The 19,198-nt window shown below is 41.7% G+C and overlaps 1 protein-coding gene across 2 annotated transcripts in view; it reads right to left on the bottom strand.

Annotated features, from left to right (window-relative positions):
* HECTD4 (HECT domain E3 ubiquitin protein ligase 4) overlaps nt 1-19,198 on the bottom strand; it is a 5,422,508-nt gene that overhangs the window by 3,327,964 nt on the left and 2,075,346 nt on the right. For both annotated transcript variants that reach the window (XM_044068422.1, XM_044068423.1), the window contains exon 21: nt 11,421-11,625. In XM_044068422.1, the coding sequence (XP_043924357.1) occupies nt 11,421-11,625 (205 nt within the window). The remainder of the gene's footprint in view (nt 1-11,420; nt 11,626-19,198) is intronic.

The raw sequence follows: 19,198 nt of genomic DNA, 5'->3' as shown, positions 1-19,198 counted from the left end.
TGAAAAGAAAGTGGAAGGGAATGTGAAGGTATGCATCCGTTATGTCTAAAGAAACAAGGTAAGCCTGGGGTAACATGAGAGGGAACAAAGTTTGCAGGGTAGGTACTTGAAGGAATAAACTGAGTTGGGACAAGTCTAAAATTGGTCTCCAAGGGCCATTTTTCCAAGGAACTAAGAACATTCTGGAACAGGACCCTTTTCCTCTTTCCAAAGCGGGAACCTCCTGTATGGTTCCTATTGCCTGCAAGTCTTGACTTGAGGGAAAAGGTGAGTCTGGTCCTTAGGAGGTTGTGGAATCCCCATGAAGGGAGGAGTGGATTTCCAAGTCACATAACCTCTTACAATGATGGACAGAACCTACTTGTCTATGGTGATGCTTGTCCAAATTAAAAGGGGCTGGGAAAAGGGGATTGCTGAGGAGGTTGCTAGGTAGTAACAGACTAACTGGCTTGTCTGGAAAGGGGGCCTTTTGAGCAGAGGATGGTTGAAACCTGGGAGGCTTCTGCCTAACTGTGGTCTTCTTGTTGGGGAGGTGTACAGGTCTTCCTACTTACAAAATTAGTTCTAGAAAGGTAGTCCCTATGAAATTTAGGAACTAAGGAGACAAAAATATGTTTAAGCTCCTGAAGTTCGTTACCTTTCTCTTGAAGGGATTTGAAGAGGGCTGCTGCATTAGAACCAAAAAGGGCAATATTGTCCAGTGGTCCATTCATAATCTTTGCTTGAGGATTTCCTCAGGTAAAGGCTGCAACCTCAGCCAGGAATATCTCCTGAGGACCAAAGCAGATGCTGCTGATATAGCAGACACCGCTGCTGCTTCATAACTGCACTTAATGAAATGTCTGGTAACCTGGGAAGACAGTCCCAGGAGAGAAGAAAGCTGTGTTTCTGCTGCAGAGTCTGGGAGATCAGTGATCAATTTGGAGGCCTGTGACAGTAGAACTAGAACATATTTGGACACGTCTGGTAATTAATGGCCTTGAAGGCCAATGTGAAAGAGGTACTGACTTTTTACCAATTCTCGCCATCATTTTTCTCTCCTTATCTGAGGGGAGGAGAGTGTTACGGGGCAGTAATTTGGCAGCTTTGTCAGCTGACAGAGATCACAGCTGAGGCTGCAAAAAGACATTTTTTACGGGTAACTACTGTCCTCAGGCACCTTATAAAACCTGTCTGGCCTTTTAGGAGCAGGATGGTAAGAATCAGGATTTTTAGATGCTGCCAGAAAAGCATCTTGAAAGGCTGGCAAGACAGGAGGGATGGCTGAAGAAGAAGGTGTATCAATTTGTAAGAGGTCATAATACCTCTTTTTGTACCTCTGAGACTTGTAAGTTTTTCTCCTTGAAGTATTCCCTCATTTTAGAGATAATTTCTTCAAAAGAAATATCTTCTGCAGGAGAATCCTAGATGTTGGAATCCACTTCAGGACGTACGTACCTCTAGGCTTTCACTGGCCTTGAGAGGGACATCCGAGATCAGGGGTGCAGCTGAAGATTCAGCCCTTAACTTTTTCGCCTTTTTCTTCAGGGGCTCACCCAATGGACAGGCAGTACCTTCCATACTTAGCACTAGTCACTTCAGTCTCTGATTCTCAAGGTATAACTTAAGGGCGGGCAGAGAGACAACTATGGAGAGTTTTGGGGGGCAAATGCCCGACAAATGGCACAGGCCTTATAATCATGAATGGGCCCCAGACAAAAAAAAAGACACTGGCCGTAGTGGTCTTTGTGTGGAATCTGTCTTCTACAGTGGCAATTTCCCTTCTTGGATGACATTAACCTCTAACAAGCATGCAGTAGCAAAAGCATAAAACGGGGCACTTATCTAAAAGAAGATAAACTTTCGGCGATCAGACAGATGGATGGAAAATGTCATTCAGATGGGAGGCAGAGAAGTTCTGAGGATGGTAGGTGCAAACGTCACTTTTACGGCCAATGTTTGGCTGTTTATTGTGCAATGTTGCATGTACCTTGCAGTAGCTTAAGTCTCTGGTATACTGGCCAGACATTCAGGTCATCTAGGCAGAATCTCTCTCATGTTATCAATACGGCAACATAGGAAGAGAAGGACATCTAGGAAGGAATCATTGGGCCTATCTTGATCGGACCTGAGGGAGGCACTGGATCTGAAGTTTCAGCCACTTTAGGAGCTGGTGCCAAATCCAGAGGATGCTTCCTTAATGTCTTTTGCTCCTATTTTTCTTTTAGCTTAGATACTGGAGAAGAAAAGAAGGGGAAGAAGTCCCTTCTCTCACAGAAGACGAGGAAAAGGGAAAAGTCATCTTGGCACCCACACTGAGGGTGGAAATAGATCCCTGAGGATGAGCTTATTTTTCCTCTCCACCAAAGTCCTTTGTCAAAAGACGTTGCAAATATCACGAGATGTTAAGGTGTGCTAGACCCAGACAATACATGCACTTGTCATGTGCATCTTAGCTAGGCAGCTTTTGAGTACAAGCCACACATTTTTTAAAATCTGAAGGTTTCTCAGACATAGTGGACAGAAAAGAAAGGCACCTTTCACTCCCAAAAAGAAAAAAACTGCAACAAACACAGTAACACTATCAAATATTTCAAATATTTTAGTGCTTACTAGCAATAAGAACTATCTAGATAAAAGGGGTCACTACTGAGTACACCCAGACAAAAAAGAAATATTCAAAAACCATTAACTTTAACTATTAAGTTAACTAATAATCGTTATTAGAAATAACTCTCAAAGTATTCACACTAATAACTATGTAGAAAGCATTTTTCTAGGGGAAGGAAGACTAACAGTAAGCCAATAAATACATATATAAATACATATAAGAAAAAAAATGGTCTTATCTGAAAATGTAGACACTAATACTAAACAATAACCTGAAGCACCACAGAACCTGTCAGCTGGTGGAGAGTGGTAAACAACATATGGGACAGCTCCTGTGACAGAGGGGAATTATGGAGAGGAGGGTGAACCTGAGCATGGGATTCTAAGCTCTGGAGCAGCTGAAGACATACCTAACATCAGATCAGAGTAGAGGAATGAAAGAAAAGACAGCAAATCCTTAGACACGGGCATGCCTAAACCAGGCTTTGGAGAAGAAAATAAACAACTGGTTAGATTTTCTGAATAATTTTGATGAGTCCATTGTTTATGAACATCAAGGCACTGCAGCAAGTATTCCACATTGTTGGAAATTTCAGGGAAAAAGCACTGGTAAATGAATGGAGTGGTTCAAACTGTTCTCTGTAGCTGCCTTGGGAAGATGAGAAGGATCCGTGTGGAGGGAAACCCTGTCTTTATGAAAAACAAGTATGGAGCTATTGATGAGAGGGCTTGCAACTCTGACAACTGCTTGGCAGAAGTAACCTCCACTAAGAAGAAGGTCTAAAACATTTCAAATCAACTGCAGCAGTAGTCTCAAAGGTGGGGGGTGCATTCAACACCTGAAACATGAAAGGCAAATCCCATGGAGGGGACAGGATTTTAGACCACAGGACATAATAAAAAGGTACCATTGAAGAAAGTCTTTGAATTTTGAGAGCTGCTAAAGGCACATTCTCTCTACGAATGTCGAAATTGGAGAAAGCTACCAAATGCACCTTAACATTAGCATAACTGGGACTTGAGTGAAACAGCTCCACTAGGAAGTCTAAAATGACCTGCAATGGGGCTGAAAAAGGATTTAAACCCTTAGAGGTAAGCCCAATAAGCAAAATATTTCCTCTTAATGGCATACACCCTACATGTAGGTAACTTTTGCGAAGAAGACAAAATATGTACTACTTTATCCAAATGCTTGGGACACCAGGCCATCAAGAGAACTGGAGAAACCATGTAGTTAACTTGGAAGTCTGACGGTTGGGCAGGTCCAGACCCACCAGTTGAGAGATCAGATCTAGAATGGGATCCAGAACCCAAGAAGGGTACTTCAGAAGAGTCCAAAAGCAGGGAAACCACACCTGCCAGGGCTAAATGGGGTCAATGAGGATTACAGTTACATTGCCACAGGCTGCTTTCTAAAGAAACTATCAGTTTGGTCAAGAGATAGGAGTACAGGAGATAGAGTGGTCAAGCACAGAAAAGCTTCTCTGAGTGACTGTCCCTGAGGAGGAATTAAGGCATAAGAGCTGCAGCATCTGGTGTTGGATGAAGATGCTAAAGGAGTGCAACACGGTGTCCCAGTGCCAAAACATCCAAGTAGTAGCTCCTGAATTCAGGGACCACTCGTGGAAAAAGAATGATCCTGCTCAAGCTGTCTGCCAAAATGTATATAGTATTACAACCAGAAACCATTGAGAAGAAATCTACCAGTACGAGGCTCTCATGGCCTCTTGAAAAAGAGGATAGGAATGGATTCCCCCGTTTGCTCATATAACATACCACAGACATGTTGTCAGTCTAACCCACAATCAAACCCTTGGGAAAAAAATCCTGAAAAGCCTGCAGTACTAGGAGGACCACCATCATCTCCAAAATACTGATGTGACAACTGGCCTTGGTAACAGACCAGATCCCCTGGATAGTCCGCTCTTTGAAATGCCATACCCCACCCAAACAGAGAGGCATACACAGTGACAGTGTTAGGATGATGGGGAAGAATGATAGTCTCTAGGCGGACACAAATGCAGACTTCAACCACCACCTGACGCAATTTCCAATAGACCTCTATAATCACAACGGAGAACTCTGTCGGATGTGTCAGATAAGACCACTGCAATGCCAAAGTCCACTGCAGAAACCTCATGTAGTACCTCGTTAGGGCAACCAACAGATGGTGGCAGCCACGTATCCCAAGAGTTTGAGAACAACTTAAGCTAGGGGGTTTGGGCAAGAGAGCAAAGAAAGAGCTAGACCCCACAGAGTGACCACTCTGGAGACTGGAAGCCTTGCAATTTGAGAAGTTGTGCTCAAATGCCAACCTATGAACTCTATCGAATGCATGGGAAGAAGGCTGGATTTCTAATAGCTGACTGTGTTTCCAAAAGAGCTGCACAGCTGGAGTAAGGTGTGCCTGGCTCTGACTAAAGATGCTCTTGTGGAGGTAGTAAGAAGCCAATCTTTAGGTAAGGAAAGACCTGGAACTCGTGCAGCCTGAGCAAGATTGTCTTACATCTGGTGAACACCTGGGGGGGGGGGGGTCAGAAGTGAGGACAAAGGGAAGTGCATAGAATTGGTAATAACTGGTTCCTAATTGTAAGCATTGAAACCTCCTGGAATGCCTCACAATTTTTATATGATAGTAAGCATCCCTGAGGTTGATCAAGAACACTAGTCATCTTTCCTCAAGAGAAGTAGATAGGACTGCACAGCGACCATCCAGAACTGCTTTACAAAATTATTTAATCTACTCAAATCCAAAATTGGCCTGAGTGTCTTGTTCGGAACCAAAAAGAATCTTGAAACCATGGATCCATGTCTGACTGGTGGGACGTCTTGGATGACTATTTTCTAACAGCCTTTGAATTTCAATGGTTGCATCCTTTCTCTAACAGAGTGGCACATCTGGGAGATGTTTGGGATTTAAATTTGGAGTTTCCAGAAATGGAACCTTATAGCCTCTGGATACAATTCTTAACACTCATGCGTCTGAGGTAATGGCTTCCCAGGCTTTCGGGTGTACAGCCAAACAACCCCACACTGCTGCCAGAGCCAGACAGTCTAGCAACCTTCAAGGTTGCTGAAAGGGCCTCCTGGAGAATGCTCTATGAATTCCCTGATTTTGTGGACCATCCCTGCCACAAAAGCAACAGCCACTACTGTTACCACATGTACACACACACACACACACACACACACACACACATCCAGTCATGGAGGTAACCCTCAGAAGGAGCTTCCTGGAAAGACTGCTGCACTTTCCTTAAAAAAAAAGAGACATTTACCCCCTCTGGTTCTGACAGAAGGTCAGTTGAAGGGTAGCAAAATGCATTCCCATGAATGACAGCATCGTCCCATCCTGTTCTCTTTTGGTCAAAGTGTCCTTAATCTTAGGCTCGAAAAGAGAAGAGCTGTCAAAGGGGGTGTTAATAAAGGACACCTTAAAGCAGTTTGCAAAACTGCACAGGCTCATCCAAGCATGGCAATGCATGGCAATGCTGACGGCAGCGTCTTGGGACATGCTATCAGCTGCGTTAGACAGCAGATGCATGGACATGTTAGCAATAGACCGTAATGTGGATATCTGGGAGTCTCCAAAGTCTTCTGAAGCTCCAGAGCTTGCAGGGCCTTAATTACCCTTGACACTTCCGACACAATATCATGTCAAAGTCTGGTCAAATAATCAAGATAATTCAACTCCCTCAGAGCAATTCTATTCAGGGGATGAGCTGAGAAACTCTGTTCCAAGATGTCCTTTTCAGTGGCCACCGCTACCACAATTGCATCCACAGGTGGACCCTTACTCCAGTGTTGTCAGTCCACGGGAAGGGTGAGAATCTTGACAGGCTTCTTAGGGTTCAGTTCCACCATATCAGGCTCCTTCCACTCTGTCCAGGACACCAGGTCAATAAGGGTATCCCAGAGGGGGAACCACCCAGGATGTGGATGGTCCAATAATGAAGGCCTCCAAAAACTAAAGACTCCTCTGGAGACATGGCTTCGTCAGTCCAGCCTCAACACTGGTGAAAAAGCTCCAAAAGATTACCAAAGAAGGCATCTTCATGAGGGGATTTTGGGGACCCCTCTCCTTTCTCAAGGTCAGTATCACTGATAAGAAACTCTTCAAGAGAATACAGATGCTTCCTCTTTCACAAAACTTCATGCCCTGGAGATACCGTTGGGGGGGGGGCAGAAAAGGCTGGGGGCTCTAAAGGAAGGGCAGACTGTCCCAGAGCAGGATGAAGCACGTTCACAGGTGCAGACATTAAAGGGGGGATACCAGCTGTACCTGACCACTCCTTCTCCTGGTGGGAGTACATTTTCTCCATGACAGTAAAGGCAGGAAACCAAAGCAGGTCACCCAGCACCGGCGGACCTAGGATTCAAAGATCTCAAGTACACATTGGACCCAGAGGCTGCTCCAGTGTGCCCCAAAACAGAGTCCAGAGCTATCAAGAACAGGAACCATAAGCAGGATGGATAATCTTGATACAGGAATCAAATATGACCTGCATACCCCTGTCTCGATGTTTCAGCTCCAGGGCCCATTAGGCTTCAACACAGTCAGAGTCAATGAAACTAAGGTAGGGGAAGAAGTCAAAATCAACCAAGCTGTCTGATCTGACCCTAAGGCAGGAAAGGCAACAGGCTTCAATGACCTAGAAACTGTTGGGCCCAAGAGCAGAAACCAGTGTAAAGGAGCTGAAGCTTCAGTTCAAGGGACTATAGTCAAAGGGATCAATTCTAACTGCATCTTCAAATGTAAATAGGACCACATCAGCAGATCCAAATCCACAAGCCTTAAATTCCCAACCAACCAGGATGACAAAGACGATGAAGCCACTGAAGTAGGTTTGGAGACTTGCCTACTGGATGAATTCTCTGTTGACCATATCCAAACGAAAAAATGTTGGATCCATGGAGGAGACAGGGATGACTCTGGCACAGACTCCTGTGAGGTAGATAGGGAGAAGGGGGGAAAAGTCCTCCCTGAAGGTGCACCCTTGAACAAGAATGGGCTAGGGACACTAATAGTGGGAGATGGACCCTTCCCAGCAATATGTAACAAAGCCGCAAGAGGAGCCAGGGGTCTTGGGACCTTTGCATCTGACACACCAGATTCAGACAAGGGAGGCAAGTGCTTTCGGTCTCCCTTAACTGCTTTGTGGTCCTTGGAGACCTGCTAGTGACCCCAGTCAGACTTCTCCCCCTTGCTGGAAGAAGCCAAAGTAGAATAGCCAACTTGTAAAAGTCCTTTCAGGATCAACATGGCCTTCCTCTCATTAATGGGATGGGTGCCAAAACCTTCACAAATGGTACAAGGGATATCTAGATGGGCAGCCCCTTAACAATACACACACCAGTCATGGATGTCCTGTAAGTCATGCTTGTGCCCACTGTCAACACACTTTTTAAACCCTTTTTCCATATCCAACACATGCAAACCTCAAGACCCTATCAAACCACAGCTAAGCACGCTGAAAAAAAAGTTTGACTACAAAGAATAATACTGAAAACACTAGATAACCATACAGCTTCAAATACTAACCCTAAGAACAAACCAACTGGGCAGGAAAAGCTTGCTAAAAACAAAATCTAACCCCAAAACCTATCCTAATCTTCTCTACCTACTAAACACTACATACACTAGATACAAGAAACCACACTAGTAGAAGACCTAAAAAAACACTCTAAATCCTTTTAAACACCAGAAAAAAAGGACATGCCTTGGCCGAGAAATCAACCACGCTGCTGTGCAGGAATAGCAACAAACAAGATCTCAGGAAGTCCTAAGGAGCAAGGCATTGTGGGTAGAGAAGGTGGAGCATGAAAGGCTGAAGTCTATGGTATACAGCTTGTCACAGATCCTAGTCAGATCCAATAACCCATAGTCTGATTCCAGATGGCAAACGACAGATGACAACATCATATCCTGGTTTACACTTTATGTTGTGGCCAAATGTTGCTACAAAGAAGTTTTACGTTATCCTAGTGACAGGTGCTTCTAATATGTGATGCACTAGGATCCTGCAATCGAGGTCCTAGATTTAGATGTAGGGTTATGTCTTGGACTAAAAGTAGGCAGAGGTAACAGCAATGCTGTTAATACTGCAAACAAAATGCATCTGGGATTTGCATTTTATAGCAATTTTGTGGTAATATAATACTTTTTTAAATAAAGGCTACCTGCAACACATATTTTCCACCAGGAAGTTATTTCAATGTTTTGCCATGCTATTTATATTACTTGTCACCTAGTGATGAAGTATGTTTCCTTAATGCCAGTGAAGGCACGACAGATACAAGCCACAGTTTTGTTCATTTTTGCCTACTTGTGAGGTACTCTGTTTCTACAGCAGCAGCATCGTAATGTGGACTTTCTTTACTGTTGAGTAAATGCTAGAGACTCTAGCTGTATGGAAATGATGTGAAGTGTTTGAGTGATTTATTACTAATTGTTCTACAAAGGAGTGGGCTTGCCTTCATGAAGGAAATTATTCAGGGATGGGATAACAGGTATGGCAGGGGAGGCACAGCACAACTAAGATGAACAAGGCTGTGCTGAGCAGGGATTTTCTGACCCAAGGATCATTTGAAATGGTTAGTTTTGGTTCAAATCTCTGAACAGTTCCAGCTAATCGTAAGCCAGACAATGGGTCAAAGTTTGGATGCTGGGAGGTGAGCACTACCACAGACACTGACACTTATGAAACACCTCCCTATCCAGATGCATAGCTAAGGTAAAATGTAGCACAGTTTAAGATACAAAGTCCTATAGGCTCAAGCTGCAAAACTGGAAGCAGAGCATTGGAAGTGATGTTTAGTTTGAAGTTTCTCAAGAAAAGGGGTCAATATGTTTGAAAAAGAAACTCTACGCAAAAAATTAATAGGGTTACAGAAGCACCTTACAAACAAAGATTATTGAGCAACTGTTCCAGGGAGATCAAAAATGATTGATTCTATGGCAGGAACCTGTTGTTTCTACTGCTTTAGTAAGGTAGACACTGAGATATAAATCTATTGCACCTACTGCTTCAGTTAGATCGAAGCAATTACTTTAAATAAACAAGATCCAGTAACTGTTACAGTTTACTGTAAGGAAATTAGCTACGTCCATGATTCCCCATCTTGTGGCTTAAAGCACCCCCCCTGCATTTTTCAGTAACCAGGTTGAAATGCCAGAAATTATGGCAGTGCCTTATAGAATGAACGTCTGTTATTAACTAGCAACACACTCTACTCTTACACATTAGTCAGACTCCTATTATGATTTTTTTAGCATGTTAAAAAAAAAAAAAAACTTAAGTGCCCTGTAACTGTCACTCACAATACTTGTTTGTAAATTTTCTGTGTGCTGCTTTCCAACGCCATGTAAATTTCTCCTATGCTTCTGTCGTCTAGTGATATTTCCCTCCAAAAATCAACTGAAAAATGTTTTCCTAGACATTCCTAGTTAACAAATGTAAATTAAATAATTCAATTAGAGAACAGACTTGCTCACCTCCAGGCTTGAGAGAGAACTCTACTGCAGGTCATGGTTCAAAATCTGGTTACCATTTCACCAATTTCATTGTGGAAAAGTACAAAATAAAAGCAATTAATGTCATGACTGAGAATGGTCAGTGACAGAAACATTCCCTTGCATCTCACATCCTTGCCTCAAAAAAGTTAAGCCATTTGTTTCACATGGAGCAGCCCAAAATAAGTAAACCGTACCTCCTGAACTAACACATACTAACTACACGGTCACATGGTCATGAGGAAGAGAGAATCTCCCCCACAAAAATGCAAACTGATTGCAGAAGTCACTCCTTTGCTCTAATGCAAGCATGCAGAAAAAGACAATGATATAAACACAAGCATATTTTTATTGGACCAACAAAGGTTTTGCACTTTCTTGAGCTTTCAGGATTGCAGGAGCCCTTTATCGGTAGTTCCCGATGAAGGGCTCCAGCTAGCCCAAAAGTTCAAGTACATATAAAACCTTTGTTGGCCAGATAAACAGTATTAAATTACATCTGTGTCTTTTTTCTGTTAAAGAACTAACATTGCATTTTTTAATTTTTTTTCTACAAGCGAGTAGGTGATTTCAGAGATGTTAAGCCTCACAAACACATGGGGTACCTGGTGGGCAGAGGGGCTAGGTACATTATCCTATCTCAGCAAATGACATCACAATATGCACTGTCTAGAATTATGAGCATTATCATTAACAGAAAAAAGATGGCCAATCAGAGGACTGAAGAGGAGGAAATCAAAATCCTAACAGTCAGGGGAAATTTCAAATATCAGACTAACAGTTTCACTGTTTGCATTTAATGGAGCAAATCATTAAAACAAGAGCAAGTTAATCCACAAAGGCTTTTACTGAACCCAACAAAACTGCCTTTGAGACAAAAGCGGAGATTGCATTTTCTCCACTGTTGTGCAACTCTGAAGTTGATATATATAATTACAGAGGGTGTGAGGGTGCAGGGGGGCTTGCCACCTTGCAAACAAAATTGTTTCAATGTTCGCTGAAGGTGCTTTCAGCTTATTTGCATATGTCAAAACTGCCTTCAGTGGATCGACATGAATCATTGATAAAAAAAAACTTGCCAAATCTAGTTCTGACAAAGAACACAGCATTAAAATGGCAGACACCGAAGACAATGACATTTAATTTAGGAAAAATGCATACAATGAAAAGTACACCTGAAAGCCCAAAAATCTGAGTATGACTTATAATATATGTACAGGTTTTACAATGACACCCACTACTGTCTACAAAAGCAACAAAGAAAAGGCATAGAGAATTCTGAATAAGTATCTCCTGGTTTCATCTAATTCTTGCTTACCTTATCATAATCATATTGAGATGAACATCTACTGTCAAACCTCAAATACAGACAACGAGCTCCAGGGATATGCACCATCTCCTTAAATTTGTAATTGTCTCGGACAGGATGTACTGTTTCTACAGTCTTCCCAGCAGCCCAGGGAGCAGGGATTTTCAAGCCAGTGAGAAAGCCAGGCTCCTCTCTCTCTTCCAGCATTCTGAAACTACAAAAGTATGCAAGTAATAAAAATTTGTCATTTTAACCAGAAGATGCAGTTATTATTATATTATTATATTATAAAATAATTATACAATAATTATAATAAACTATAAATACTATAATACATATAATAAAATAATTATACAGAATTATAAATAATTATAATAAAATAATTATAATACATATAATATTATATTATTGTAATATTATTATTATTATTCGAGTATTGCCACCTCACAGCAAGAGGTTCTCTAGTTCGATTCTTGGCTGGAGTGCCTTCTGTGCAGAGTCTGCATGTCCTACCAGAGTTCGTGTGGGTTTCCTCCGGGTGTTCCGGTTTCCTCCCACGCTACAAAGACATGCATCTGGAACATTTCTCCTTGGGCCTCCACTGAAAATTGGCTATGTTCCAAGTCAGATGTTCCCGATAAACAAATGTCAAATAAAATAAATAAATAAATAAATATTACTGAAACATGATCTGTCTCTTGCAACCCATCATAAAACAAAAATAATCAATAACATGACATTTTAAAGTTACATAACATATTTCTTGATCTAACACATTAGTTGCTGTTTCACTAGTGATGCATCATTAGTGAAACTGTACTGCAATCACCAGTACCTTTTGTAAGGCTTACTAACCATAACATTTCTGGCTGATGGCATGCTTGTAAACTAACAACAAATGGACCATTCTGAGCCAAGACCAGGGTACAGTACAAATACAATATTAAGATACTTAGCTTATAAAAAAATCATCAAAGTACAATTTATACAAAATAGAAGCATCACAAATGACCCGCGGTGGTGGTGCTGCAGTAGCGTTGTCGCCTCACAGTAAGATGCTGTCCGGTTCGATTCTCAGCTAGAGCGTCTTCTGCGTGGAGACATGCGTGAATAGGCGTACCTTCGTTGAAGGTTATGCGTCAGGCCTGGCAAGCCAGTACGTAAAAAATCAACTGCCAATCATTAGCGGACCGGAGTTCCGCTGTGGCGACCCCTAACCGGGAAAAGATGAAAGACACAAACAAAGAAGCATCACGAATGGCTAGAAAAAAAAGTACAAGACAATACATGAATTAATAAGAAAGAATGACAAAGAATGGAATACATATAATGCATCACCAAAGCATCTCTAAAAATGCAGCACAATGCACCAAAGCATAACCATCAATCACTGGATGTCCACACATACATTATAAAAAAAAACTTCAACTAGTATGTGAACTTAAGTTGAATGAGTAACAAATCGCTCAATATGACCAAATGTTGAATAAGTTATTACACATGCCTGGAGTAAACTGAGACTAGGAAGAAAGTCTGTGATACAGAAAAGTATGCAAGCCCCCCCTGACAGTAATTAATGAATATATTAATTCCGGGACAAAGATTACAACAGCTGGCCATGGATGAAAATGTGCTATGAATCAGTTATTAAACGAATGCTACTTGAACATGCTTGGAATACAAGGTAAGCTTAACTCAAGCATGTGAACTTTGTCCCATACTTATTGCACGGCGTAAGATGGGAAAACTCCATAATCAAGATAGTGGATCAAGAATACAATAGAGTGGAGTAGGACAGCTATCCTTGCACTGAAAGGAAACCAGGCAGCTTTTTCAAGGGCTAGACTATGGTGTTCAAACCCTGGTACAAGTGCAACAAATACACATTTTTATTCACCAGTAAAAGAAAGATAAGTACAGTTGTGTAAGTAAATTTACTATAACAATAAATGCCTGAATTATCACTATTGCAGTAGGGTAAGCTGTATGGACTTCATCCTTTACAAGATACAACAGCTATCCAAGCTTCCAAATCTTTTAGGGCACTTTCCACATGCTTAAGCAGTTATTCAGCTTGAGCTGAGCTGACTAAAAGTCAGGTCTGGGTACCAAGCCCTTCAGAGCTTTCATTTAAACACAGAGAGTGAGGCTAAAGCCCTTAGATGACTATGATAGGAATATAACAATAAAAAGTCCACACCCAGGAATAAAAAAACATAAAAAATAAGTGAGGTGCATCTACTGCAGCAGTGATCATTTGAAGATCTACTGATACAGTAAATTTTCTTGCACAACTGTACTAGGTTCTACAAAAGCAGCACTGCTGCAGTAGCTTAAGCAATAGGGGAAGAGTACCACCTCTCTAGTTCAACCCAACCCGCTCCACTGCTTCAGAATAAAACTTTTTCCACTCTCAATTAAATACTGCAACCTTAAACTAAAACCCTACTTAACACAACTATTAAAAGTCCAAATCAAAAACACTTCTACCCTTCAACTACCTCTGCTTAGCAGGGGACATACACACAAATCCTGGACCAAATACTTCCTCTAGTCCTAATCTACCTGTCACTAGCAATAAAACCAACCATAAATACCTCAAATTCCTCACCATCAATGCCCAAAGTTTAAGAAATAAAGTAGCCCACTTTCACGCTTGGCTAAACTACAACCTACCCGACACTGAAGCCATCTTAGAAACATGGCTAATACCTCATATTAGTGACTCTGAAATCCTGGATTCCAATCCCTCAGACATGACTAATTAAACAGAAAAGGTGGTGGGGTAGCCTTAATCTACTCTAACCAGCTATCCATCACTCCCTACCCCAATCCTATTCCTCCATTCAACAATACAGGACTAGTAATAAGACTACTAAAAATAAATAACCACAAAAGATTTGTATCCTTGCCCTCTACATCCCCCCTGGTAATAACAACACTACTTTTGAGGAAGTCCTCTTCCGGACCTCTACCAACATTAAGCTAGAGACAGTCATACTTGGAGATGTAAAAATTGATTGGAATAAAATCAATAACCCTAATCCCACCATATCCATTGGAATAAAATCAATAACCCTAATCCCACCATAGCCATCAATCTATTTAATTACACTCAACTAACTCCATCACCAGGCCTAACAAAACAAACCCCCCCTAGGTACCACACTAGACTGGATCCTAGTATCCCATCCTAATAAAGTCATAAAAATCTGGCATTACACCTGACCCTACAGGAGACCACTTCCCAGCTTTCACCCACCGAGCTACCCTCTCCTCACCTACACCAGTATATTCACACACGTAATCTCACAAACTTTAACCCCACTACTTTCTCTGACTCCCTAAAACAAACTAACTGGAAGCCACTAAAAACTCTTCCATTAAACAATGCCGTAGAATTTTTCAACTCAACCTTCTTAAATGTCCAAAACACACTAGCTTCATTAAGAACAAAGAGAGTAAAAACCAAGACCGGCCCATGGCTAACCAATGATACCAACAAACTTAAGCTACAAAGAGAGAAAATATGGAAAGCATACCATCAATACAAGCAGCCTGAAGCTTTACTTAAATACAAACAACTACGCAAACTTGCTAAAAAACAAGTCAGAGACCAAAAGTCTTACTACATCAAACTTCAGTCTAACCAATCAAAAAAACCCCAAACAATTCTGGAATTCCATTAATTCTCTTCTCAAAACCCAGGTACCAAAAGCAACCCCTGATCCTGAAATAGCTTCTCTATTTCTTCTTCACCAACTCCATAGCAGAACTGACCAAGCCCTTCCCCACCCTTCCCCTCAACCTATCCAGTCTTCTTCACCACCTACACATCCTCCACCTATATTTGAGCTTAAACCCATCTCAACCTCCCACGTAAAAAAATACTCTCTAAACTAAAACCATGCTCCAATGCCTCTGAAAATATCCCATCCTCCTTCCTAAAAATAGCCACAGATGGTATCGCTCTCCCCATTAGCAGCTTGATCAATAGATCCATGCAGGAATCTTATGTGCCCAAATTATGGCGTGCTGCCTTTATTCTACCTCCCCATAAAGGAAACAAAAACAATAACATCTAAAACTTCTGCCCCATAGCTATCCTCTCCCAAATCTCTAAACTTCTAGAAAAATGCATCCACCTTCAGCTTATTCCATTCCTAGCCAATCACCAACTAATCACTCCTACCCAGCACTGCTTCCAACCTAGCCATAGTACCATCACTGCCCTTCTCTCCTAACACACAATAAATCTTGCTCGCGACTCTGGAAAAAATAGTATCAACAGTTCTACTAGATCTGTCCAAGGCATTCGATACCATCTCCCTTACCCATCTCCTAAACCATCTTTCTAATCTTAATCTCTTCCAGAATACCTTATCCTGGTTCTCCAGCTACCTTTCAGACAGGTCTCAAGCTGTAAAATGGGGGAAAGGCACCTCAACCTTCCTTCCTACCCCCACTGGGGTACCCCAGGGATCCATACTCAGTCCAATGGTATTCAACATCTTTATTAACGACTTTCATAAAGCTTTACCCAACACCAAAACTGTACAATACGCAGACAATTCTACTTTAATCTACTGAGTCTCTAACCTTCCAGAGCTCCAAACAGTGACCCAAACTGCTTTCTCCACCACTGAATACTGGATGCTCCAAAACCAACTCTCGCGAAATGCCAACAAATCCAAAATACTTCTATTCTCTCCCTCAAAAGCTTCCCCTCTTGATAAAAACTCATTCCAAATTATTAGCCAAAACAACTCTACTATAGAGGTTGTTCCATTCGCCAAACTACTTGGAGTTACTATTGATGAACACCTAAAATTCAATACTCACATCCAGCAAAACATTAAGAAAACACATATAAAAACTTGGCTTGCTACACAGAAACATCCACTTCCTCTCTCCTTCCACCAGACCAGACAAACTCTTGCCACTACCTATCTACTCCCCTCACTAATGTATGGCGCTCCTCTACTAACACACTTATCTGCCCCTCTCTCCTCCAAATAAGAAGTCTGTTATAATACGATTTCCAAATTTGCAACCAAAGCCAAATTCTCCTCCCATCATTGTACTTCCCTTCATTTGTTAAACTGGCTTGAACTATCCAACCACCTGGATTATCTCCAAATCACCACAGCCCACAGACTAATTTTTCAACCTACTAAGTGCTATGCACTAACCAATATCCTTCAACCTTACTCCCCTCACAGAACTATCAGATCTACTCATAAAAACCTAATCACTGTCCACAAACCCAATCGTCCTGCGAGTCAGCTCCTGCTATCCTTTTTCTTAGCTAAAAAATGGAATTCACTTCCTTCTTCTCTAAGGACTTGTGAAAACTTTAAAACTCAGCTACATTCCTATCTTTCCTCTAACAGGAACTGCAACTGCACCCCCCCCCCTTGCCTAATAATCATTCCAGCCCTTAAACTCCTGACCAACTCTGACTTCAAGCTAACCTAACATAAATGTACATATTGTAAATAACATAATTGTACTATGTAACCAAAGACTTTATGACTGTTCTTCTTGCATGAAATGAAATTGCAATTGCGTCTTCTTTACTATAATTGTATATGTAAATAAAACATGTAATGCAGAGCTTTTGTTGTAACTAAACTATGTAATACAGAGCTTTTCTTCCCGGGCCTCCACTGAAAATGGGCTCCCTGAGCCCAGTGGGCCTCCCCGGTCATAAAACTGGAAATAAATAAATAAATGACTTGAACTGACAGGGAGGAGAAGAAAGGATGAAGGCCCTTGAACCCAGGAGAAAGGTCTTAGCAAAGCATGGTCTAGACCTGGAGAAGGAATGGTTATAGTGCTTTGTAAAGGACCAAATTGCTGTTAAAAGAATACTTCTGCCACCTAACCCTTTCCAAAAGGCCACAGATTTTTTAAATAGCCAAGGTTTTGGTAAAGTGAACATTGACCTTCCCTGGAATTGTTTTGTAGTAGTGGGTATAACAAAAAATAATAGTTTAACACAACAATTTTGAAATAGTTTGCTTTGACACAGGTTGTCCTTTTTTTCCTCACCTTCACAAGAAATGAACAGCTGATCAGAAGCTCTGAAAGATTTTATTCCATCAAGATAGCATCAGAGTTTCTGTGGATACCTAAGATATGCAGTATCTTTTCCCCCTCAGGAAAGAAAACACTGAGATGAGTAGCTTGTCTTTAGGTAAACATGGGTACCACTTTAGGTATAAATGAAGGATTAGTTATGAAGGATTAGTTCTTAAAGAAACCCTATCTTTTTGGAAAATAAGATAAGGCTGGCCCAACATGAAAGCTTGCAACTTGTATACCTTTCCTGCAGCAGTCAAATCAATTAGTTAGACTAGTTTCCATGTTAAGAACCTCAAGTAAGCCTGTTGAGCTGGATCAAAAAGAACAAGTTAGTTTCTATAACACTATTAAAAGCTAAAGGAAGAGACACTTGTTTTTTAGGAGATTTGTTATGCAACACCCCTTTCAAAACATTTTTACACGAGCTTGCATTGAAAGCGGGGGATCGGTGAGCAGACATGCTGAAAAGGCCAACAAGTGAACTAGCAGCTTTTTTATTTTTTGTGCTGCAACCACTGATTGTGTGGGTGGGACATCAGGAAGTTTTCTTGAAAAAGAGGGATGACAAAGAAAAGGAACTGTATAGTCTCTGAATATGATTCTCTGCATCCATACGAGTTTGGTGATGTCTAGGCCATGGGGTGCAGAAAAAGTGCCCTTTGACAGCCTCTAGAATGTGGCAGTCAGGTAATTGTTCAGGAGCACTGAAAAGGCATGTCAGAGAAGGGACCTTGAAAGCCTTGATAGTGCAGTCCAGCTCTGCCATGGGGGGAGGACATCCATTATGATTATTCCCTCTTCTGCCTCTGGAGACAGTTGGTAGAAGCATCCAGGATGAAGCCTTGAGATTCACAGAACCATGATTTTTTACCTTCTTTCTGGTTTCTAGAGAAAGGTAGTCAAGGGGTAGAAAGTGTATCCCAACAGCAGACAACGTTTTGCCCTCCTGCTTGTTTTCAGACAGCATATGTTTCTTTGGGGCTAAGTAATGTGGACCCTTCAAAATGGCATTAAAAAAGGATATTTTTAAATATTCTGTGAAGTTGCAGAGAGACAACCAGGTGTGCCTGTGAACAACTGCTCTGGTGTCTGACATTCTCAACATGCCACTGGCCATATTGGAAATAAGGCACATGGACATGTTTGACAGGGACTGCAGGGTAACCAACTGCATATCGACGATATTCTAGCTTCCACACACCAGGACCCACGTAGGGATTGGATAGTTTTTAATCAAGTCCCTCTGAAAAGGAGGTAATGTGGGCTAGATAATTCAGTGTCCCAATAGTGAAGGCCACTGAAACATATATCCACTTGCCAAACCTGTCCAATGCCGTGGATAGTACAGCCCTCCTCATCTTGCTTTTTCTTGGTGGCCACCATTGCCAACATAAGACTCTACAATGGAAGTCTTGCTCCAGAAAGTTCTGTCTCTAGGAGAAACCAAGCTTTTGGCAGGTTTCTGGGGGATAGGTTCAACCACATCTGATTCCTTCAATACCAACCTTGCAACCAGACCAGTGAGCTCAACAGTGGGAGGGATCACCAAAGAGGTAGATGAACCAGCCCTAAAACCCTCAAGGAATAATGATTCCTCTTGGAAGGGGGCATCAATGAACCACCCCCATTCTGAAGGAGAAGTAAAAGGATCTCACCAAGGAAACATCTTCAAGGGGGACCTAGAGTCCACCTTCCCCCTC

The sequence above is a fragment of the Protopterus annectens genome, chromosome 4.part0, assembly GCF_019279795.1.
Source record: "Protopterus annectens isolate FY-2018-M chromosome 4.part0, PAN1.0, whole genome shotgun sequence".
NCBI classification, from domain to species: Eukaryota; Metazoa; Chordata; order Ceratodontiformes; family Protopteridae; genus Protopterus; species Protopterus annectens.
The sequence above is the reverse complement of the archived record's forward strand: the minus strand, read 5'-3'. Positions and strand labels throughout refer to the sequence as shown.